Source organism: Oratosquilla oratoria, unplaced genomic scaffold (genome assembly GCF_046742065.1).
Source record: "Oratosquilla oratoria isolate Oo_2021 unplaced genomic scaffold, ASM4674206v1 SCAFFOLD64, whole genome shotgun sequence".
NCBI classification, from domain to species: Eukaryota; Metazoa; Arthropoda; class Malacostraca; order Stomatopoda; family Squillidae; genus Oratosquilla; species Oratosquilla oratoria.
In genome coordinates this window covers 426,872-450,462 of record NW_027467728.1, presented here as the reverse complement: position 1 = coordinate 450,462, position 23,591 = coordinate 426,872, and the positions used below count along the sequence as shown (strand labels likewise).

At 39.2% G+C, this 23,591-nt stretch overlaps 1 protein-coding gene across 1 annotated transcript in view; it reads left to right on the top strand.

Moving 5' to 3' along the window:
- Positions 1-23,591, top strand: part of LOC143023823 (armadillo repeat-containing protein 8-like) — an 83,187-nt gene that overhangs the window by 8,358 nt on the left and 51,238 nt on the right. Inside the window, exons 2-4 of the mRNA XM_076182447.1 lie at positions 7,557-7,630; positions 22,495-22,709; positions 23,259-23,455. Of these exons, the coding sequence (XP_076038562.1) occupies positions 7,557-7,630; positions 22,495-22,709; positions 23,259-23,455 (486 nt within the window). The remainder of the gene's footprint in view (positions 1-7,556; positions 7,631-22,494; positions 22,710-23,258; positions 23,456-23,591) is intronic.

The following is a 23,591-nucleotide window of genomic DNA, read 5'->3' as shown; positions in this document are numbered from 1 at the left end:
GCGTCATGCCATAGTAAACTCTACACCAAAATTGGACAACAACCATCTCAGACACTATGAATAGGAGGAAGCATGGTATCATCGGACTACAATGCACCGCCGACGATGATATATGTGTGCATGTATATATGTATGTATGTGTATATATATACATATATATAGATATATATATATATATATATATATATATGTATATGTATGCATATATATGTATGTAAATATATGTATTTTAATAGAGATGCTTCAACCAACTTTGGAAACAGACTGAAAGAGGAAATAATCAAGAAAAAAGATAGGCCCTGCTTTAGCATAGCTCTTTTTCTTTTCAGTCTGTCAATACATTGCCCTTGGTTTCATATAGAAGACCCATGGCCTCCAGGAAACTGGCAAAAGCCTCTGGTTAGTACCACAAGTCACTTGAGAAGAGATATTGTGTTGTTGTCTGGGTATTGTTAGTATGGGGCATAGTAGTGTGAGGCGTTCTGTGTCCAGCCAGTGGTGGTTACATCTGGAGTAGTTTGAATGTGGCCAGGCCTTTACAATTAGGTAAATATGTATTTGGGATGGAGGGTCTCTAGTTGGAGTGTGACTGGTTTCCTCCATTGCTCTAGTGGACAGGTACATAAATTTTTGGAATAGTCTTGAAGAAATCCAGTCAAAATGCATTAATGAATGTAAAGCCAAGGTTGACCCATGGAGACAGAGACAGGACCCCTTGAGCAGAACCCTTTTTTCCTTTTCACCTGTCAGTTAGATCAGTACAGTAATGCTATATATAAATCAACATCAACAGCTTGCACATTCTCAGCATAATAGTCATTCATTGATATTAGTCCTTTTAATTTTGGGATAGTCTTAGGTGGGTGTTCTTCTACACCACTTGTGACAATGTGTACAGTTCAGATAATCCTCCTCTTAAGTCTGTTGCAGTATTTGAAAAGTCTCAGAAACTTAGTTATCCTAATCTGAAATACAATTTCAAGGAAACACTTTACTGTTTAAGATCCTTCAACTTGGCTACAATTTATTAGGTGCACCCATCCAGTGGGGACCAATGATGGGTACCTGCATGTGGTGTTTCCTCCAAGATGGACAATGAAACTGCCCATTCTCAAAACCCAGAACTCCCTTACTTCCATCAGGAGGTGCTGTCTTAAGGGGCTAGACTGGACCCAAGATTTCTATAATTTTCATTTGTATTTCTTGTACCTTTCCACACATAGAGAGCTAATAACTGGCACCTATTCCCCTCCTATTACTTTCAGCTGGTGACATAGAAAGTCCCACACCAATACAATATAGACAACAATCCAAATTTTCTTCCCAGAGAAACCTGTGGGAGGGCCTGGGGACCATTGCAAACTACCATGAGGCTACAGGTTTAACACTAAATGAAAATTGAGGCATCAATTCTTATTACATACATATACCAAAGGTTTTTTCCCCCTTACTTGGGAGGTAGCCAAAAGAAAAAGGCATAGGAACTACTCCCACCCATTCCATCCCCTACATACTCCACTGCCTTCTACCCTCTTCCCTCCCTCTTATCTTGGCACCTCCTGGATGACGGGTCATCTCTGCATCAGAAGCAGTGTTGCAAGACAGCACATCCACAGTAAAGCCGCTTCATTTATTTGGCGACCCCCCCTCTCCTTTCCCTCATACAGAAAAGGAGAAGATGGGGAGAAATCCCTTTGGGCTGTATCAGTTTATTTCTCATACATACTCCCTCACCCCCCCATCCCCACCCACTCCCCCTCATGCTTCACAGCATCATCCCTTCTCCATTCATCCCTGTCTTCTGTCTTCTCCTGTCCTTCCTCAACAGACGTTCCTCTCTTTCCCAATGCCCCTTTTACCCCATCCATCCATCTCATCCTAGGATGCCCCCTCATATTCACTCCTTCCACCTCTGCCTTCCACACCTCTTTTACTAATCTTTCTTCACTCATTCTTTCCATGTGTCCAAACCATCCCAATACTCTTGCATCAACCCTATCTCCAACTCCCTTTCCACCCTGTTCTCCTCCTCACCTCCTCATATCTCACTCTATCTCTAGTAACCCCTATCATACTTCTCAGGCATTTCATCTCAAACACATTGAAACTCCTTCTCTCTTCCTCTCTTATGTTACATGTTTCTGCCCAATACAGTGCTATCGGCTCAATCACTCCTTCATACAATCTCCTCTTTGCATCCATTCCCAAATGTTTATGTCTCATTACACTTTTTAATCCCCCAAAGGCATTTACTCACTTTTCTCAATCTACATTTTACCTCCATCCCCACTCCTCCCTTTCCTGGCACATTCACACCCAAGTATCTAAAACTATCCACTTCCTCCAGTCTCTCTCCCCTTAATACTTCCAGCCTGCTGTCACTCTCTCCCCTTGTACATCTCATCACCTTACTTTTACCCATATTTAGCTTCAGCTTCTCAAACTCTGTCACAAAGTATTACAAAGGCAGAGCATGCCAACAGGAGACCTTTTGGTCCATACCTAGGTTGGATGTGGAAAAAAATCATAATATTAATAAATTAATAAATAAAAACTCTAATGTTAATAACAAATAAAATACATAAGTAAATGCATAGGTGTAGTTAAATAATAAACAAACAGGTAAATAGTAAATAATAATAAATTGACCTATAACTAATGATAAATGAGAATCAAACAGACAAATGATAACAAAACAAAAACAAATAATATGAAATAAATTATAATCACTACAGCATCTTGCTTAGGTGTTTATCTAAATGATTTTTAAAGCTTTGAACTGAACTACATTGCACTACCTGTGCAGGAAGTTTATTCCATTCACTAACTACACAGTTGGCGAAGTTGTTTCTACCCACTTCCAAATTGAATCTATTTGCGGACAGTTTGAGACCATTGTTTCTTGTCTGATTCTCATTCAATGTGAAAATTTTGTCACTTTTGATGTCAGTTCCCTTTAGAATTTTAAAGACCTGTATCAAGTCACCTCTGAGTCTACGCTTTTTTTAGGGAAAACAGATTCATATGTTTTAGTCGATTTTCATATGATTCATTTTTGATATTTGGAATTAGTTTTGTGGCTCGCCGTTGTACTTTTTCCAGTCTGTCAATGTCTTTAATGAGATTCGGTGACCATACGGAAACAGCATATTCCAAATGTGGACGAACTAACGATTTATATAGCTTGTTAATGAGTGATGGACTTTTGAAGTCAAAAGATCGTGCAATCAGTCCTAGAATCTTATTTGCTTTCTCAGAGGCTGAAATACACTGCTTGGATGATTTGAGATCATTACTGATAATTACACCAAGATAATTACTTCCTCAACCCCTCCTCTGATCCTGCTACAAGTGCAGTGTCATCAGCAAACAACAGCTGGCTTATCTCCCACTTTTCTCCATTTTCCTTAACCATCTCCAACCCCTGACCCGCTACCCTTGCATTCACCTCTTGCACTACCCCATCCATGTATAGATTGAACAGCCAGGGCAACATAACACATCCCTGATGAAGTCCCACCTTTACCTCAAACCATTCACTCTCTCCATTTCTAATCCTAACACAAGCTCTATTACTCTCGTAAAAACTCTCGACTGCTCTTAACAGCTTTCCTCCTATCCCATATATCTGCAATACCTCCCACAGTGCCCTCCTGTCTACCCTGCCATAAGCCTTTTCCAAATCCATAAAATCCCAAAAAACATTTTTACCTTTTCCTATAGCTTTCTCACATATCTGTCTTACCACAAAAATCTGATCTACACAACCCCTACCTGTCCTAAAACCACACTGTTCCTCACCAATTACTCCCTCTGTTCCTCTCCTAATCCTCTCAATCAAGACCCTCCCATAAGTCTTCCCAACTACACTCAACAAGCTGATCCCTCTGAAACTACTACACTCACACTTGTCCCCTTTTCCCTTGTAAAGTGGAACTATACAGGCACTCCTTCAGTCCTCTGGTACTCTGCCCTCTTTTAAACAGATATTAAATAACCTCACCAGCCAGTCCATCACCACTGTACCTCCTTTTTTTTAAACATTTTTCATGGCATCCATCTAACCCAGGTGCCATACCTGCTCTCATCATCTTAACAGCTGTTTTCACTTCCTCTTTCCTTATTTCTCCTCCATTTTCCTCACTCATCACTGTTATTTTCTTAGCGCTTCCCACTACAATTATATTTCCCTCCACATCCTCCTTCACATTTAGCAACTCCCTAAAATATTCTTCCCACTGTCCGCTCACTGCCTTCTCTCCCATTATCATCTCTCCATCTGCACCTTTTACCTTTACTTCTCTCCCATTATCATCTCTCCATCTGCACCTTTTACCTTTACTTCTCTACTTGATTCGCCTCCTTTTCCTCTTTTAATTTCTTCCCAAAACATCTTTTTATTACTTTCAAAATTTTCTGTCATACTCTTACCCCATTTCACATCTGCTCTCCTCTTTGCCTCCTTTATCTTATGCTTTACTTCTCTTCTCTTTACTTTGTACCTCTCATACGATTCCCTTGTCCTAATTTGTAACCAATCTATGAAAGCCTGCTTCTTCTCTTCCATACACTTCTTTGCTTCCTCATGCCAATTATTATTACTAGTACATTACCTGTTGTCTTTGATAACAGGATTTAGCCCTAATGTGCACTTTAATTTATTAAATATATATGCTTAATGGTATATGATTTTATTTTCTCACAATAAAATGATAGGATGAATAAAAAATAAGATAAGGAAACAAAATTATTCGCATGTCTTTATAAACGTCATTATTGAGAGACATTCTCCCAATTCATTGTTGTATTTGTTCTTCAGGATCATAGAAATATGTTTGTAAGCAGGATGGGAGGGTTCATAATTTATTCCAAGGAGCACCAATTCTGTAGAATCTGTAATTAAAATTCCTCTTAATATTTTTGCATCATCTACTTACATAGAGCATATTGCCATTGCACTATTGAACCCTCTAATATTGCATCTGAAATATTTCACCTCTGGGGTGTCAGTAATGTAGAGATCAGATAGCTCTTGAAGAACTCAGGTATATTTGTAATACGAATCACTCCTGATTTACAGCAAATTCCAAAATTGGGATTGTTAGGTGTACCCCAGTTCTTTCTCCAAGAAACATCAAAGCATTGCAGTGTCAACAACGTACTTTAATAAGGCCACAACTATGACATGCAGCATCAACAGCAACCTGTAGAAATCTATCTATGTCACGTTGCCGAGCCATATTGAAAGTCTGTCATTGATTCATTTGACGTACCACTCTGTGCTGTGCTGCATCCTGTTGTTGTATCCTCTCAGGTTGTTCTTGAGACATTTGTTCCCTTGCACTGCAATGTCAAATTGCATCCTCTACCAATATCTGTCCTTGACGCTCCTGTAATTGCACAAGGCGAAGCTCACGACGCCTTTCAGTGTTTCTCCTACATTGTTCTTCTCTCTGCTCTTTGGTTTGCCTGGCTCCTCTCAACTGTTTAGTCAATCTCCTTGCATTTACTCTTTTGTTTTTTTCTATGGTAATAACATTTCAAATAGTGGAATAGTAGAAAGTTAGGGAACATATTTGATAAGTATTCACCAGGCAAATGCTGATTACAGACTGACAACTGATGAGTCACTCTTATTCATCAACATTTGCATAGATTGTGATTACTATCGTTGGGCACTTCCGTTATTGTTTCAAGAAATTTCTATTTGTGTGAAAAACAATGCCAGTAAAATTATTCAAATGGTAAAAAGTTCTGGAGTTAATGGTTTGCTTTGCTGAATTGAATAAAACCACTTCGATTCCTTTGCAACAATGTGATGTCATGTTGAATGTGCTGAAAAGACATGACATCATGTTGTGTTCATCCAAATTAAATAATAACGTTTTTGTGAATATATAGATAATCTACTCGCATTCAGATGCTCTATGTCATCTTTTTTTATTTCTAAAAGGCCATCACCTGTGAATTGGGAACATTTTATTCACCCTTTGGGCGAGCTCACTTCACTTGTAGCCAAAGTTGTCTCTGTTGCTGTAACGTCACTGCTCTCAGCCAATAAGTCGTCTATGTGTCTGTAACATCACCATTCTCAATTTGCTCGCAGCCAATCACTCGTCTCAGTTGCTGTGACGTCACCACTCTCAGCCAATCAGTCATCAGCAATGGGACCTTTCGCAGTCAGGCTCGTAGATTCCTATTAGCGCTAGAATTTTCAATTGTCTTGGATTTCACGAGGCAAAGGGGTGACCTAGCTAATTTGGAAACCGATATTCAAAAAAAGGTAGACATAAATTGCTGCATAAATGTATTTAAAATTGAAAACATGACTTAATGTTATAATTTTTACTTACTGGTGTGTGATAAGGCTTTGTTAATTTAATTATAAGGTAAAACTAAAATTAGGTAATTATTTTTACTGAAGTAAGTAGGAGCAGTAAAAATAAGAGGATGTTGATTTCAGTTTGTGCATTTTATCTTAGAGTATTGAAAAATAATGGATATCACTGTCACGTCCTGTATATGAAGATAATCAGTGAGATAAAAGATAACAACAGTGATGGCGGACGTACGAAGATAGCGACGTTTGTGTAAAGAATAGCTTCTGAGATCTGCTGGGAGCTATTTTCAAACAAATATGACTAATTTTACGTGTGCCATTGCAGACTGCACGTCAGATTCAAGAAAAAGTAAGAGAAAGACATGTTAATCGTACCGGAAAAATTAAGTCTTCGATGCAAAATTATATTTTCTATACATTACATGGATTTGCCTATTGCTTGGTGCATTCAAATGAAAGTATATATCAGTATACATCCATTGAAGTCGGTAGAAAATGACAAATTGCTTGGCTTGATACAATTATAGGCTGTTTTATGAATATCATCTGTAATTATAAATAGAGGCTCAAACAATGCTATATGCCGTTTGCAATCATGAAATTAATTGACTTAAATTTCAGACACAATAATGTACAACGATACACCTCTGTAAGCTTATAAAACTTGCCCAAAAAAGTATTTATTTTCCGGCAAGAATTAAATCTGGCTGTGTCTGGTATCAAATCGCTCACTGCGAAAGGTCCCATTTTGGAAGGCTTCAGACAGACAGCTCTCTTATATATAGATTAACCCATCTAACTTGATGATCAATTGTGATGTGGTAAATGATAGACTAAAGTTCAGTCACTTTTATACAGTGCTCCCTTCACATGCATGCTTCATCAGCCTTTCATTGCAGTATATGATAAGGTTTCCTTTGGACAACCCTTGTAGATTTGAGCTTTCATTCAGCAGACATTGAACAAAGAAAGTTATAGATATCAAATTGGCAAGAAACCAAAGTAATGAATTTATGGTATTTCAGTGGTTATAATCATTGGTTCCATAGATGAATGGAACCAGTTATTGGCTTCATTTTAATGAGACACTGCACAATGGAAACTTGTTTATAGAACAGAGCACTTAGGACAGGTAATGTCTTAAGTTACAACTGAGGGCCTGGAATGAGCTCCTCACCTATACAAACATAATGTAATATAGAAAATTTTCTTACAGGATGTGGAACATAGCCGAGGCTACATTGATCAGCTGTACTCCAATGATCCACAAAGATGTTTTCAGGCTGTCAGGTATCTATACACAAGAATTTGAAGTTTTAAAGATGTCTAGTATTTGGTATCAATAAACATGGTAACAATTGCATGTACATTGCTTGTTTGGTTAGGTAATTATTTATTTACAGTAAAATCTCTTTTATCCGTTATTCTCGTATCCGGCTCCTTCTTATAATCGGCATATTATTCACGAGGAAATAACAATTTTGTATAAAAATGTAAAAATTCGAAAAAAAGAAAGAAAATAAAATAAAATTCCTGCGCCACTCCTGCCGCCGCCAGAGGTAGCGCGCATCTTTCCCACCACCTCCCACAAATCCCACCGCTCTGTCAGGCCCAGTGCCCACTGTAATAAGACGCCTGATGTTAAGCGTGCAACTGTCTATTAGCAACTCTCTCAACACACACATACTGACAGCAAACAAAGGAGACCATTTCCAGGAACTTGCTGCCGTGGGGTGGCGAGCGCTGCACCGACGCATGCGCAAATGAGCCTCACAACATGTGCACATGAGTCACGCCCACGCAGCGCCGGTGAGACGAGAGCGAGCTAACCCGCCTCCCCCAGCTGCACACCACACCCACTCCTCTCAATTTTGCACGTGTGTTCATACAGTGCAGTCATTCCAAGCCATTTCATCATGTGGTGCTTACTCTCCAGCAGAAGGTGGAAATCTGCAAGTGCCTGAATAAAGGAGAGAACAGGAGGCTACTAATGAAAGAGTTTAACACTGGTTCGTCGACTATATACGACATCAAGGCCCAAAGCCAGAAGTTGCGGGACTTCATCAAAGAAACAGACTCCCCAAAGCTGCCGAGAAATGCTGCACCCTACAACAAAAACGTGTGGACACTTTAGACAAAGTGCTGTATGAGTGGTTCTGCCTGAAGCGGTCAGAAAGAGCAGCGATATTGGGCCCGATTCTTCGAGAAAAAGCTAAGGACTTTGCCACGAAGATGGAGATTGAAGATAGTCAGTTCTCTGAAGGGTGGCTACACAAATTCAAGATTCGCCATGGAATACGCAAACTTGATGTGTCAGGGGAGTCAAGGAATTCATAGACAGGTATGTTCATTAACGTTTGCCGTCATGGCAAAGATAATGAAAGATTCACATCTCTATTTTTTAGGGTATGTTACATGGATGCATTCTAATCTTCTTTCCCTCTCTGATAGTGAAGAGGAAGATGACCCAGAGCCAAGAGTAACGTGGAAGGATGCTGCTAAAGGATTGGCAACGTTTATCAAGTTTGCGGCGCAGTGCACTTACATGGGGACTCACGACGTGATGTCTCTTCACTGTCTTCAAAATGAATTTTTAATGCAGAGAGACAAGCATTCTAAACAAAGAGACATACGTGATTTCATGAAAATAAATAAAGATAAATAAATATGAATATACTGGTAAATAAATAAACAACAAAAGTGAAGCCATTGAATGAATTTTATTTAAGTACTCTATGAATAAAGGCAATAAATGTATTTTTTTAATATTCCTTCTCGTAACCGGGATTTCCCCTTTCCGGCATGTCTTTGGTCCCACTCGTGCCAGTTAAATGGGCTTATACTGTATTTGTTTATTATTATTATTATTATTTCTTCATGGGAGTTACAGTTTATTGAGAATGCTTGTGATTGATACATCAGGAAGATTGATCCATAACCCACCATGGGGAGTTGTTCTAGTATTTTGTGTCCTCTTTGGTTTGCTGTTTTGTGTGTTAAGCCAAACTGGGTGATGTGACTTTAGATCATCTGTCATTATGTGGCATGTTAGTGAGTTGAGTGATTGGAGTTTAGGGATGTAGCATTGGTATGTAGTGGTTGGTATGTAAATATTTGTGTGTGTGTGTGTATTTACCTAATTGTATTTTACGGGAAGGGGAGCTATGCTCATGGTGTCCCGTCTCCATATCTCGTTTTATCTAGACTGTTTTTAAATTTGTGTATTGTTTTTGTACACACCACATTCTCATCTAATCTGTTCCAAACATCTATTATCCTGTGGGGAAAGCTGTTATTTTTCAGGTCTCTTCTATAATTGTCTTTCTTGATTTTCTTTCCATGTCCTCTTGTATTCTCTACTATCCCATTTTATTAGATCCTCTCTATCAATAATTTCCATGCCTTTCATACAGATATATACCAAGGCTTTTTCCCCCTTACAAGGGAAGTAGCCAAAAAGGAAAAGGCATAAAATCATTCCCACCCATTCCATCCCTGAATACACTCCACACCCCTCCACCCTCCCTCTTATCTTAGCACCTCCTGGATGATGGGTCATCCCTGCACCTTGTCCACTGCCCTGGGTCAGAAGCAGTGTCGCAAGACACAGCACATCCACAGCAAGGCCACTTCATTAAATCGGCGACCCCCTCTCTCCATCCCCCCATGCATAAAGGAGAAGACGGGGAGAAATCCCTTCGGGCTGCGTCAAATTTTGCTCACACATACTACCTCACCCCCCATCCCCCCACCCATTCCACCTCATGCATCACAACATCATCCATATACAACCATTCTCCATTCACCCCTGTCTTCTGTCCTCTCCTGTCCTTCCTCAACAGACATTCCCCTCTTCCCCAAAGCCCCCTTCACCCCATCCATCCACCTCATCCTCGGACGTCCCCTCATGTTCACTCCCTCCACATCTGCCTTCCATACCTCTTTTACTAGTCTTTCTTCACTCATTTTTTCCATGTGTCCAAACCATCCTAATACTCTTTCATCAACCCTATCTCCCAACTCCCTTTCCACCCCTGTTCTCCTCACCTCCTCATTTCTCACTCTAGCCTAGTAACCCCCATCATACTTCTCAGACACCTCATCTCAAACACATTGAAACTCCTTCTCTCTTCCTCTCTTATGTTCCATGTTTCTTCCCCATACAGTGCTGTTGGCACAATGACTCCTTCATACAGTCTCCTCTTAGCATCCATTCCCAAATGTCTATTCCTCATTACATTCTTTAATCCACCAAGGCATTTACTCGCTTCTCTCAATCTACATTCTACCTCCACCTTCACTCCACCTTTTCCTGCCACATTTGTACCCAAGTATCTAAAACTATCCACTTCCTCCAGTCGCTCTCCCTTAATGCTCACTTCCAGTCTACTGCCACTTTCACCCCTTGTACATCTCATCACCTTACTTTTACCCACATTTATCTTTAGCTTTCTTCTATCACATACTCTCCCTAACTCTGTCACCAACTTCCTCAATCCCTCCTCCGATCCTGCCACAAGTGCAGTGTCGTCCGCAAACAACAACTGGCTCACCTCCCACTTTTCTCCATTTTCTTTAACTACCTCCAATCCCTGACCCACTACCCTTGCATTTACCTCTCGCACTACCCCATCCATGTATAAGTTGATTCTATAAATAGTTATCAAGTCTCCTCTCTCTCTCTCTTCTTTGCTCTTATGTCTGCAGATCAAGTTTCGCCAGCCTCTCCTCATATCATAATCCTGAGAGCATTGGTGCCAATTTTGTAATTGCTCTTTGTATTCTTCCAAGTTTTGTTATACATTTTTTTGTACTTGGTGACCATGTCGTCACTGCATACTCCAATTTTGGTCTTATCAAAGTGACTAGTATTTTCTTCACCATTTCTTTGTCCAGGTATGTAAATGTCACTTTGATCTTATTGAATTATAAGTTTCTCCAAAAATTTTGTTTATATGTTTCTCAGGTGACATATTATTCATAATAATGACTCTTAGGTCCTTCTCTTTTTCCACTTTTTTAATTTCTTCCTCTCCCAATGTATATGATCTCACTAATTTTTTTTTCCTTTTTTTGCTTCTTCCAAATTCCATTATACTACACTCCTTAATGTTGAATTCCATCTACTTCCTACTCCATTCCCATACTTCATTGAGATCGCTTTGCAGTGATTCACAATCTTCTTCAGTGTTCACTTTTTTTTTTACATTTTTGCATCGTCTGCGAAGAAGCTCATATAACTTTCAATTCCTTCATCCATATCATTAATATATATAGCAAACATTATTGGGGCCAGTACTGTTCCTTTTGGAACACCACTAATCACCTCATCCCAACTGGAATGTTTGTCTCTTATCACCACTCTCATTTTTCTTCATGCAAGAAGTCTTCCATCCACTTAAGTAGTTTGCCCTGTATTCCTCCTACAGTTTCTAATTTCTTTAGTAATTTCTTATGTGGCACCTTATCAAAAGCTTTTTTCAGGTCTAGAAATGCACAATCAGCCCATCCATCTCTTTCCTGTATTATATCTATTAGTCTTGAATAGAAACACATCAGGTTTGTGACACATGATCTTCCTTGTCTAAATCCAAACTGCCTCGGATTTAGTACACTTTTTTTTTTTCCAAATGCTTTACCCATAATTTTGATCATTCTTTCACAAATTTTTGCTACTGTACTTGTAAGAGAGACCAGTCTATAGTTTGTAGGGTTTTCTTTGTTCCCCCCATTATATATTGGTACTATATTTGCTCTTTTCCAATCTTCTGGAACTTTTCATTCTTTCAATGAACTGCTTATTAGACTATCTGTTTTGTCTGATAGTTTATCCCTGCATTCTTTCAAAATCCAGTTTGCCATTTCATCTGGACCATGCAATTTTCTGACATCGAGATTACTCAAGTGATTCATTATTTCATTTCTTGTTACTTCTATCTCTTTCATAGGGGGGACTTTCCCCTCCCACTCGTCATCTCTCAGTTGTATGTTCTGCCTTGAAAACACTGATTTAAAATGCTTGTTCATAATTCTGCCATTTCTATTTCCTCTGTGTATTCTATTCCTCCTTGTCATAGTTTCACTAATTCTTGTTTGTTTTTCAGTCTGTTGTTTACAAATCTATAGAATAGTTTTGGTTGATCTTTACATTTTTCTATGACATCCTTTTCATGTTTTCTCTTTTCTTCTCTACGCACTTGTACATATTTTGTCTTTCTATAATCAGTAAATTCTATAATCTATTTTCCATTTTTTTTTTTTTTTTTGTCTTTCCTCCATTTTATCCAAGCATTATCCCTATTATCTTTTAACTCTCTACATTTTTTGTTGTACCAACATTTTACATATCCTTTTTCTTGTTTTTGTCTTGGGACAGTTTTCCACTCCTTCCTTATAAATTGTTGTCAAAATTTTCCATTTCTCTTCTACTGTTGTTCCTCTTTGTCTATCCTATCCTAGTTTACTTTTTTATTTTTTATTATTGTTCATTTTTTCTCGTGTATTTTTCTTCATTTAGTTCCAGTTCTACTATTATGTGGTCACTTTTACTTAGTGGTGTCTTATATTCAATCTTGTCCACTATTTCAGGTTCTGATTTGATTATTAGGTCTTGTCTCAATGGCTTTTCCTCATTTCTGTACCTAGTATTCTCTTGTATCCATTGTGTCATTGTATATTCTATAATCATAGGTCATCTCCACCCTTCACTGTCATTTCTTCCCAGCAGATTTCTTTGCAATTAAAGTGACCCATTATAATTATTCTTCCATCTTCCATTATCTTATTTAGTGTTATCCATATGTCTTCTAACATATTCTTGTGTTCTCTCTCTTCCCACAAAGTCGTTTTAGGAGGCACATAATTTACTACAAACTTCCTGCTCTTCTTGTCCCTGTCCTCTATTTCCATCATGATCATTTCCACTCTATTCTTTCCATATGTAACATTCCTCACATTTATATCCTTCTTAGTCAGGAACATAACTCCACCACCTTGTTTTACTTCTCTGTTTCGGTCCTGGAGCCGCAGCGTTTACGTCGTTGGACCACCCCCCAACCCCAAGAGTTGGGGGCCAAACGGCGGCAACCAGCCCTGGCCACCGGCTCTACACAGGTGGCACCAATCCCCAAGAGGAGCTACGACTGCCTTGGGGAGTACCACAATCCTTTTTCTCAACATGCAATGTTATGTTTTTTCTGCACCAAGGGGTGATTTTCCAGCGATCACCCCTCTTCTTCTACTTTTAGCCGGAGATGTAGAGAGCAATCCTGGGCCCACCACAAAATACACATGCCCAACATGCTCTAAACCCATTACTTCGAGCAGACAGACAGAGGGCTCAGTTCACTCCAATATGTGCAAAAACTGGGCCCACCTCACTTGTACAACACTTGCTGACACAAACCAATACACAAACACTTGGAAATGTTCTACCTGCCTTCCAGTAACCCCACTCCCACCTCCCCAACCACAGCCAGCACCCTTACCCACTCCCAATTTCCCTTTGCCCTTATCCCCAATCAGTACTCCCCTTCCTTTGTTCCCCTCTAACCCAGATCCTATACCTTCCCCATTAACACCCCAACCTCAACCCCAAACAGCAACATACAACACATACAGAACACACAACATCAACATATTACAACACAACATTGATGGTATTAACACGAAAAAACATGAACTCGAACACTTTCTTAAACAACACAACATACACATTGCAGATATACAAGAAACAAAACTAAGACACACAAAACACCATCATTTCATAATTGCACCACCATCAGACAAGAACAGACCAACGGCAATGGACTCATCACCCTCATCCACCACTCCATCTGTTTTGTAGACACTAGTGCCACAACCAAAATTCTCCTCCCTACCACAGATAACACTACAGAAATCCAATCCATTCGAATCCGCACAGGCAACAAATCAACACTGACAATAGTTAACATGTACATTCCCCCCCAATCATCCCCCACAGTTCCAAACACCTTCAGGCCTCAATTTAGCCAACTAGCCTCAATCCCCAACCTGATCATGGGTGGTGACTTCAACGCCAAGTCGTCTGCCTGGTATGTCGACAACCCTGACACAGACAGAGGGCTTGATATACAGACTCAGTTTGACTCATTGACTATCATGAACAACACACATAATCATACATATATCCCACACCAAGCCCTCTACACTCCCTCCTCTCCTGATATCACGTTTTGCTCCCCCTGCCTAACCCCAACAACATCATGGAGAATGGTCGGAACCCTTGGTTCTGACCACCTTCCAATCATCATCACCACCAAAACAAGATGCACCCCAGTTGGCCACAGACACACGTACACCAATTACAAGAGAGCTAAATGGGAAGCTTTTACTGAAGAGACAGAACAACATTTTGAAACACTTAACAGTACACCAATCACAAACATAAACAATGCTGTGCACACTTTTAATACAATCATACAAAACGCAGACAAGAGATACATCCCTAGAGGCAACAGAAAATCACACAACCCCAACTTCACACCAGAAATCCAAGACCTCATCAGACAACGAGACACGCTTAAACACAATACCCCCACACCTATCCCTCAAAACATAGCAGACCAAATACAAACACTAAACACTGTGATTGCCAATAAAATACACAAACAAAAAACACAAAATTGGCAAAACTTTATAAATACACTTGATCACAAAACAAACACCAGCAAATTGTACAAAACACTCAACAGCATTACACTATCCAACAGTAACACAACACGCTCTCACGCAGCAATAATCACAACAACAGACAATCTACCCTCAAACAGACAACAAGCAAACACACTCATAAATCATTTTGCACAGACAAGCCATCTCACTTCTCACCCTGATGACCGATGCACTATTCGACGTAAGAAAGACTTTCCCACAGACTCAGACTATATACCCTTCATAGACAGTCAGACAAAACACATAATACATAATCTCAAGCACTCATCTGCCTGTGGCCCTGATAACATAAGTAACATCCACCTAAAACACATTGGACCACAGGGTATACACGCACTCACAAACATTGCAAACTACAGCTATTCACACAACACTATACCCGACATCTGGAAGCATGGTAAAATAATCACCATTCCAAAACCGAACAAAGACCCAACAATCCCAACATCACACCGCCCAATCACACTTCTCTTCACCCCCTCTAAAGTCATTGAATGCCTAATACTTCAACTTGTCACACCACATATTCCCCTTGCTGACTCACAACTCGGTTGTAGGCCACTACACTCCACAAACACACTTCTGATAAACCTCACACAAAGAATTTTAGATGGCATCAATTCAGATAGGCCCCACCACAGAACACTTCTTATAACATTAGACATTAGTAAAGCTTTTGATGCTATCCCCCACCACAACCTAACAAATAAGATATATAACACAGACATGCACAATAACACCAAAAGATGGCTGGCCAATTATCTGGCAGGTAGGAATGCTTATGTGTCATATAATGGCCAATCATTGCACATAAGAAACATTAAGAATGGAGTACCACAGGGCTTTGTTCTATCCCCCACCCTCTTTAATCTATACATGCATGACTTACCCACACCAGACACCTCAGAAATACAAATCTCTTCCTACGCAGACGACATAACAATCACATGCACACATCGTAACACAGACAAAGCTGCAGAAATAATCCAGCCATACCTTGATACACTCAACACATGGTTCATCACAAACAGACTCAAAATAGCTCCAACCAAATCTACAGCAACACTTCTCACCAACTGGACAAAAGAACACAAATACATACCTCATCTCTACATCAACAACACTAATACCACACACAAACACACCGAAAATTCTTGGTGTAACATACGATACATCCATGTCTTTCAAACAACACATCACAAACATAAAAAACAAATGCATACCTAGACTTAACGCACTTAAGTCAATCACTGGAACAACATTTGGACAAAACAAAGAAACTAATACAACAATATACAAACAATGCATACGCTCAGTGATGAATTATGCGAGTCCTGCATGGGCTCCTAATCTCAGTGAGACACACCACAACACCCTTCAAATCATACAAAACAAAGCCCTAAAAACAATTACAGGCTGCACAAATACAACACCTACAGACCATTTACACCATGAAACAAAAGTCCTCAAAGTCAAGGACCACCTCGACATGAGAGGCACACAAACACTTGCTGCAGCCACCACAAACACATCACACCCGCTACACTACATAGCAGAACACCCACACACACCAAGAAACATTAAAACAACACCCAAAGACCTGTATTACACACAGATACTCTCTTCTCTTCCTCCACAACCACTAAATACCAGCCTCCGGAAACATATTCATAATCATATCACTCACCGCTCCATTAACACACTGAAAGACAACACACTGCTGCATGCCAGACCCTCTGATATCCACCCTTCTGAATCCTCTCTCCCACAAATGGACAGAGTCCACCTGGCCAGACTGTGGTGCGGCCACCACCCAGCACTTCTAAGCTACCAGAAGAGGCTGGATGACCGCATTGTGAACAGCTGCCCAGGATGTAACACTTCACCCCATACCATACAACACATAATGGAAGACTGCATTATACACAATCATGCACGCAAACAATACAACATACACTCTATAAAGGATTTGTGGGAAAACCCAGTTTCGGCTGTGGCATTCCTTGGGGAGACGGGACTGCTCGGACAGACAGTCTAGGGGACGACAACAACAACAACTTCTCTGTTTCTAATCCAATAATTATATGCACCATGTCCTACACTGTTGGGTGGTAATGGACCATTAAATTTTGTCTCTACAATTCCCATTAGTTCCGGTTCTTTTTCGTTCAGGTAATCATTCAGTTCATTCAAGCCTGTTATTAATCCATCTGTATTTGTGAAGGACACTATTAATTTTCTGTTACCTCCATCCTGTTCTCTGTTTCCCTGCTGTTTTTCTCTCCTATGAACCATTTCCTCACTTTATATCCACTATCCAATAGAATTTCTCTTTGTCAGACTCTGTTCTGTTCTCATTTTTTCCCCCTAGCTTTGATTCTTTTTGTTTTCTCTTCCTCTCTTTCATCTTTATTTATCTCTTTTTATCCATACCTGTTTGCACTGATCACTTTCTGCTTGTTTTCCTGTTTTTGATAATACATTCTCTGCTGTTGTTTGTGACCTGAATTTAACCTTAATTAGTCAGGTCTTATCTATATTGTATTTCCCAAGCCTATATATTTCTTCAATTTCTTTCCCTATTTCCTGTTCACCTTCTTGAAATATTTTTAGTACTCTGTTCACTCTTTCTTTTTCCTCTCCTACTCTTGTAGCCCTATGTGGATCATGTTTCTCTTCCAGTCTTAACATAATTATACATTTCATTTTATCTGCTAAGTCTCTTACTATATTGTCCTTCTCTCTCATCACTTTAATAACTGTGTCCTTAGTGTGTTCCTTCATTTGTTGTTTCACTATATCCCTAAATTCAATTTTGTTATTTTCCTGAACCTTTTTCCAACCACTTACCTCTTTTTCTATGGAGGTCATCTCCTCCTTCATTAAATCCATAGAATAATTGTCTCCACCTTCCATTGTGCTGCTCTTCTCTATATTTCTAATTTTTACATTTTTACTAATCTCTTTGACTTCACCTCTGTCGTCTGCGCATCTTTTGTTGACATTCCTCCTGATGTCCGGGGCCCGTTTGTCCTCTTCCTCATTTCCTTCCATTTTTCTCAGTAATCCCTCCTCTTCTCCTTTTTCTTCACCTTCCCATTACACCATGAGCTTTCCCCTTCCCTACTAATACAACCTCATTGTTGAGATCCACGAATATTAATTTTTTTCTGGAGTTCCAATCTTCGCTGTCACTTCGACTATCGTGTGTGTGTGTGTATATATATATATATATATATATATATATATATGTATATCATGTTAAAAACCACTGTTGGAGTAGAAAAGACTGGAGACGGGGAATCTATATATTTCGATTGCAAACTGCAATCCTCTTCAGTAGAGGATTGCAGTTTGCAATCAAAATAGATTCCCCGTCTCCAGTCTTTTCTACTCCAACAGTGGTTTTTAACGTGATTGACATGTGTGATTACATTTTTCACCTGTAATATATATATATGTACAGACGCTCCTCTACTTACGTTTATTCGTTTTACATTTTTTCGATTTTACGTTTGAACTGACTGTAAAAAACTAATTGTAATTTTTTTTTGTGAATTTTTTAGTTTAGCGCGCTCTCTGTAGTACGAGATGTTGAAACGATACTTACGCATGATGCTGCGTCCCTTGTTTACATGGCACAAACGACAGACTGAATGTGCCTTGACTTCTCCTCCACCATCTCACTTTATGTTGCTTGAATTTAATTTATTTGAAATTAATGTTATTATTTTACAATGTTATGTTTATAATTAATGATTTAGGGGTGTTTTATAAGATACGGTAATAGAATTTATGGATGTACAGTATAGTACAGTATGAACGGTTATACATTACTGGAACGTACAGTAACAACTTACGTTCATTTTCACGTTATGTTCGGCCGTTTGGAACGTAACTAAAATGTAAGTTGAGGAGCGTCTGTATATATATATATATATATATATATATATATATATATATATATGTGTATATATATATATATATACACACATATATACAGGTAGTTGTCGACTTACGACTGATCGACTTTACGACCACGAGATAGTGCAATAATATTTAACATTTAATAGAGTAACAGAATTGTAATGTTATGCCTGGCAGTGCAGTACAATTACTTTGCACGCCGCGAGACGCAAGTACGATAGTATTGGCAGGCTGCCGGCAGCGTCAGCATCTCAGCCAGCTAAATATTCTTTCATTTTGTTTGTTTGAAGTAAAAGGTTTCCTAATTTTGCATTGCATTTTGTATTTTCATATATTTTGCAATTAATAAAATGTAACAGCAAAACTTTTTTTTTATGCCTAGGCTAGTTTGTTGCCGATAAAATATGTTCGGTACAGTACGTAAACGAAAAGAATTTGTTTTTAATTAAATAAAATTTTACCTTACATTTTGTATTTTTTATATGTTTTGCAATTAATAAAATGTAACAGTAAATTTTTTTATGCTTAGTCTGTTGTCGATAATAATATGTTCGGTACAGCATTTTGTATTTTTATGTGTTGCGATTATAAAATGTAACAGTAAACTTTGTTTATGCCTAGTCTATTGTCGATAACGATATTTTCGGTATACTACGTAAACGAAAAAAATGTTTTGAAATAGAAATTTTCCTAATTGTGCCTTGCAGTGATTTTAATTTAACAAACAAAAAAGTATTTGTAGGTCAAAGATGACAGGACTTTATTCAGTATGCGTTGGCCTAGGCTACGTTTCCGAATGAAAATTATAAAAAAGTTAATGAATAAAGAACGCAGCTCAAAGATGATACGATTTTATTCAGTATGCATACGTTTCCTAAAGAAAGTCTGGTGGTAATATAATAAAAATGTTAAAAAATACAGTATCTAGTATCATAGGTCAGAGATGATAGGATTTTATTCAGTATGCTTAGGCCTAAGCTACGTTTCCCAAAGAAAATCAGATAAAATTATGAAAAGGTTATAAATACTATAAAACATAGTTCAAAGATGCTAAGATTATTTCAGTATGCAAAATATGCAATATATATACAGTAACAAAAATAATATATAAAGGGTAATATATACTGTATATATATAAAGTCCGACTTGCGTCCAGATCGACTTACGACCTGTCTGTCGGAACCGAACTCGGTCGTAAGTCGACGACAACCTGTATATATATATATATGTGTGTATATTTATATCTATATATGTGTATATATATATATATGTAATATATATATATACAGGTAAACGTCGACTTACGATGGCCGCGACTTAAGATTGTTCGACTTTACGATGACGACGACGACGACGACGATATGATAATTTAACCCCTTCCATACGGTGCCGCACACGTATGCGTCATGAGGAGCAAGTGGATTCGCGACGCTGCCATATCGGCGTCTTGATTATATTTATTGTAGTCGCCCCTGTGTTTTTACATTCTCTCAAATGATTCATTCTCTGTGGTTTTCAAAATTCGCGGGTGAAAGAGAGAACGATCGATATAAGCGGTGACTATATTTTATGATGCGAGTATTATTACGTCACGTCGTACGGCTGGCATTGGCTGCTGCCCGCGAGATTTAAGTCCCGTACTGAAAATACATATTATAGTGTTTGAATATGGTAAAAAGGATAAAAATGATTAAATAAACTACTGTACATGTTTAATAGGCTATATTCAGTATCTCTGGTGGTTAATATACAGGTAGGCTAGGTACAGTGACCACGGAACAGAGTGGGGATCGACTTACGATGAGATCGTCTTACGATGGCTCTATCGAAACCTAATGCCATCGTAAGTCGACGTTTACCTGTATATATATATATATATTTCCATTTTCTTCTGTGTCTTTTATTTTATTTTATTGATTATTTTATTTATTGGAGATGGTTCAAGAAAATGGAGAAAAGTGAGAGGTGAGCCAGCTGTTGTTTGCAGACGACACTGCGCTTATAGCAGGATCAGAGGAGGGATTGAGGAAGTTGGTGACAGAGTTAGGGAAAGTGTGTGAAAAAAGAAAGTTGAAGATAAATGTGGGTAAAAGTAAGGTGATGAGATGTACAAGGGGTGAAAGTGGCAGCAGTATGGAAGTGAGCGTTAAGGGAGAGCGACTGGAGGAAGTGGTTAGTTTTAGATACTTGGTTGCGAATGTGGCAGGAAAGGGTGGAGTGGAGGTGGAGGTAGAATGGAGATTGAGAGAAGCAAGTAAATGCCTTGGATTAAAAAGTGTAATGAGGAATAGACATTTGGGAATGGATGCTAAGAGGAGACTATATGAAGGAGTGATTGTGCCAACAGCACTGTATGGGGCAGAAACATGGAACATAAGAGAGGAAGAGAGAAGGAGTTTGAATGTGTTTGAGATGAGGTGTCTGAGAAGTATGATGGGGGTTACTATGCTGGATAGAGTGAGAAATGAGGAGATGAGGAGGAGAACAGAGGTGGTAAGGGAGTTGGGAGATGGGTGGATGAAAGAGTGTTGGGATGGTTTGGACACATGGAAAGAATGAGTGAAGAAAGACTAGTAAAAGAGGTATGGAAGGCAGATGTGGAGGGAGTGAACATGAGGGGGCAACCTAGGATGAGATGGATGGGGTGAAAGGGGCTTTGGGGAAGAGGGGAATGTCTGTTGAGGAAGGACAGGAGAGGACAGAAGACAGGGGTGAATGGAGAATGGTTGTATATGGATGATGTTGTGATGCATGAGGTGGAATGGGTGGGGGGATAGGGGGTGAGGTAGTATGTGTGAGAAAATTTTGACACAGCCCGAAGGGATTTCTCCCCGTCTTCTCCTTTTCTGCATGAGGGGACGGAGAGGGGGGGGGGGGTCACCGATTTAATGAAGTGGCCTTGCTGTGGATGTGCTGTGTGTCTTGCGACACTGCCTCTGACCCAGGGCAGTGGACAAGATGCAGGGATGTCACATCATCCAGGAGGTGCCAAGATAAGAGGGGAGTGGTAGTTAGGGATGGAATGGGTGGGAATGGTTTTTATGCCTTTTTCTTTTTGGCTACCTCCCTTGTAAGGGGGAAAAAACACTGGTTATGTATGTATGTATTTATTTATTTATTCATTTTTTTTAATAATGTATGGTGGTGTGTAATAGTGTTTTAGTCCACACATATGTTGTGTATTGTTTTCCCCTTAATGTTACACAATTAGTGAATGTGGGTTGGGTAAAGTGTCATTTTTGTTTCTTGAATTGGGACACTTAGCCCTAAAATATCTTTGGACTAAACCCAAAATGGCTTTTTATCATAAAAGGAGAGTTAACACCTGGTGACTGCACTTTGGAGTCTCAGGTTTGCTGTGAATGAAACTAAAGGTAACAGCTCATGTTGCTATGAGTGCTATAGCACTGTATTAGATTACAATACATAATTCATTCTTTTAAGAGATTAGGGAAAAAAGACACTTCTTCAACCAATGGAAAAATTAATTTATATTTTTCTGATGTTTACAGCGAGTTGAAATTTGCTGTTATTGGTAGTGTGCGTGAAAAGGGTTCCATTATAGAACAAGGTATAGTCACACGCCTTCTACAGCTTCTCACTCAACAAGACTCGGATTTGAACCTTAAGACAGAAGTTGCTACTGTGCTCAATTCTCTGGCTAAAGGGTTGCCTGAACATGCAACAGCTTTGGTCCAGGCTGGACTTTTGCCCATCCTTTGGCAGCGTAAGTAAGAGGAAAATCTTTTCAAAATGTAATGTGTAGAGGAATGTCTGTTGAGGAAGGACGGGAGAGGACAGAAGGTAGGGGTGAATGGAGAAGGGTTTTGTATGGATGATGCTGTGATGCATGAGGGGGAGTGGGTGGGGGATAAGGGGTGAAGAAGTATGTATGAGAAAAAATTTGACGCAGCCCAAAGGGATTTCTCCCAGTCTTCTCCTTTTCTGCATGAGGGGACGGAGAGGGGGTCGCCAACTTTATGAAGCGGCCTTGCTGTGGATGTGCTGTGTCTTGCGACACTGCTTCTGACCCAGGGCAGTGGGTGAGATGCAGGGATGACCTGTCATCCAGGAGGTGCCAAGATAAGAAGGAGGGTGGAGGGGAGTGGAATATGTGGGGAATGGAATGGGTGGGAGTGGTTTCTATGCCTTTTTCTTTTTGGCTACCCCCCATGTAAGGGGGAAAAAGCCTTTGGTATATGTATGTATGTAATGTTTGTACAGATGTGAATATAAGATTCTTGTAATTTCAAATGAATTACAAACTTTATTACAGAACTTGAAGCAGGGGCAAGCTGTGGCTGGAATGCATACACTCAGATGGTTTTGTGTTGCCTACGTTCTGTGTACAGACAAGGTTGTGCCCCAGTACCTAACTGGGACCACAAATTGCTTACAACATTGATACAGTATGGTTACCACCCAACTAGCAACCAGGAGTGTGTTGCCAATATTCTGGCACATGCATGTAAGGTATCTGTCAAAGCTATTTTGGAATTGTAAAGTTACTTTATTTATTTATTTATATATTCTTTTAATTTTTTTTTTTTTTTTTTTTTTTTTTTTTCCCTTCCATCCTATTACTTCTCTACTTCATTTACTTCTTCAT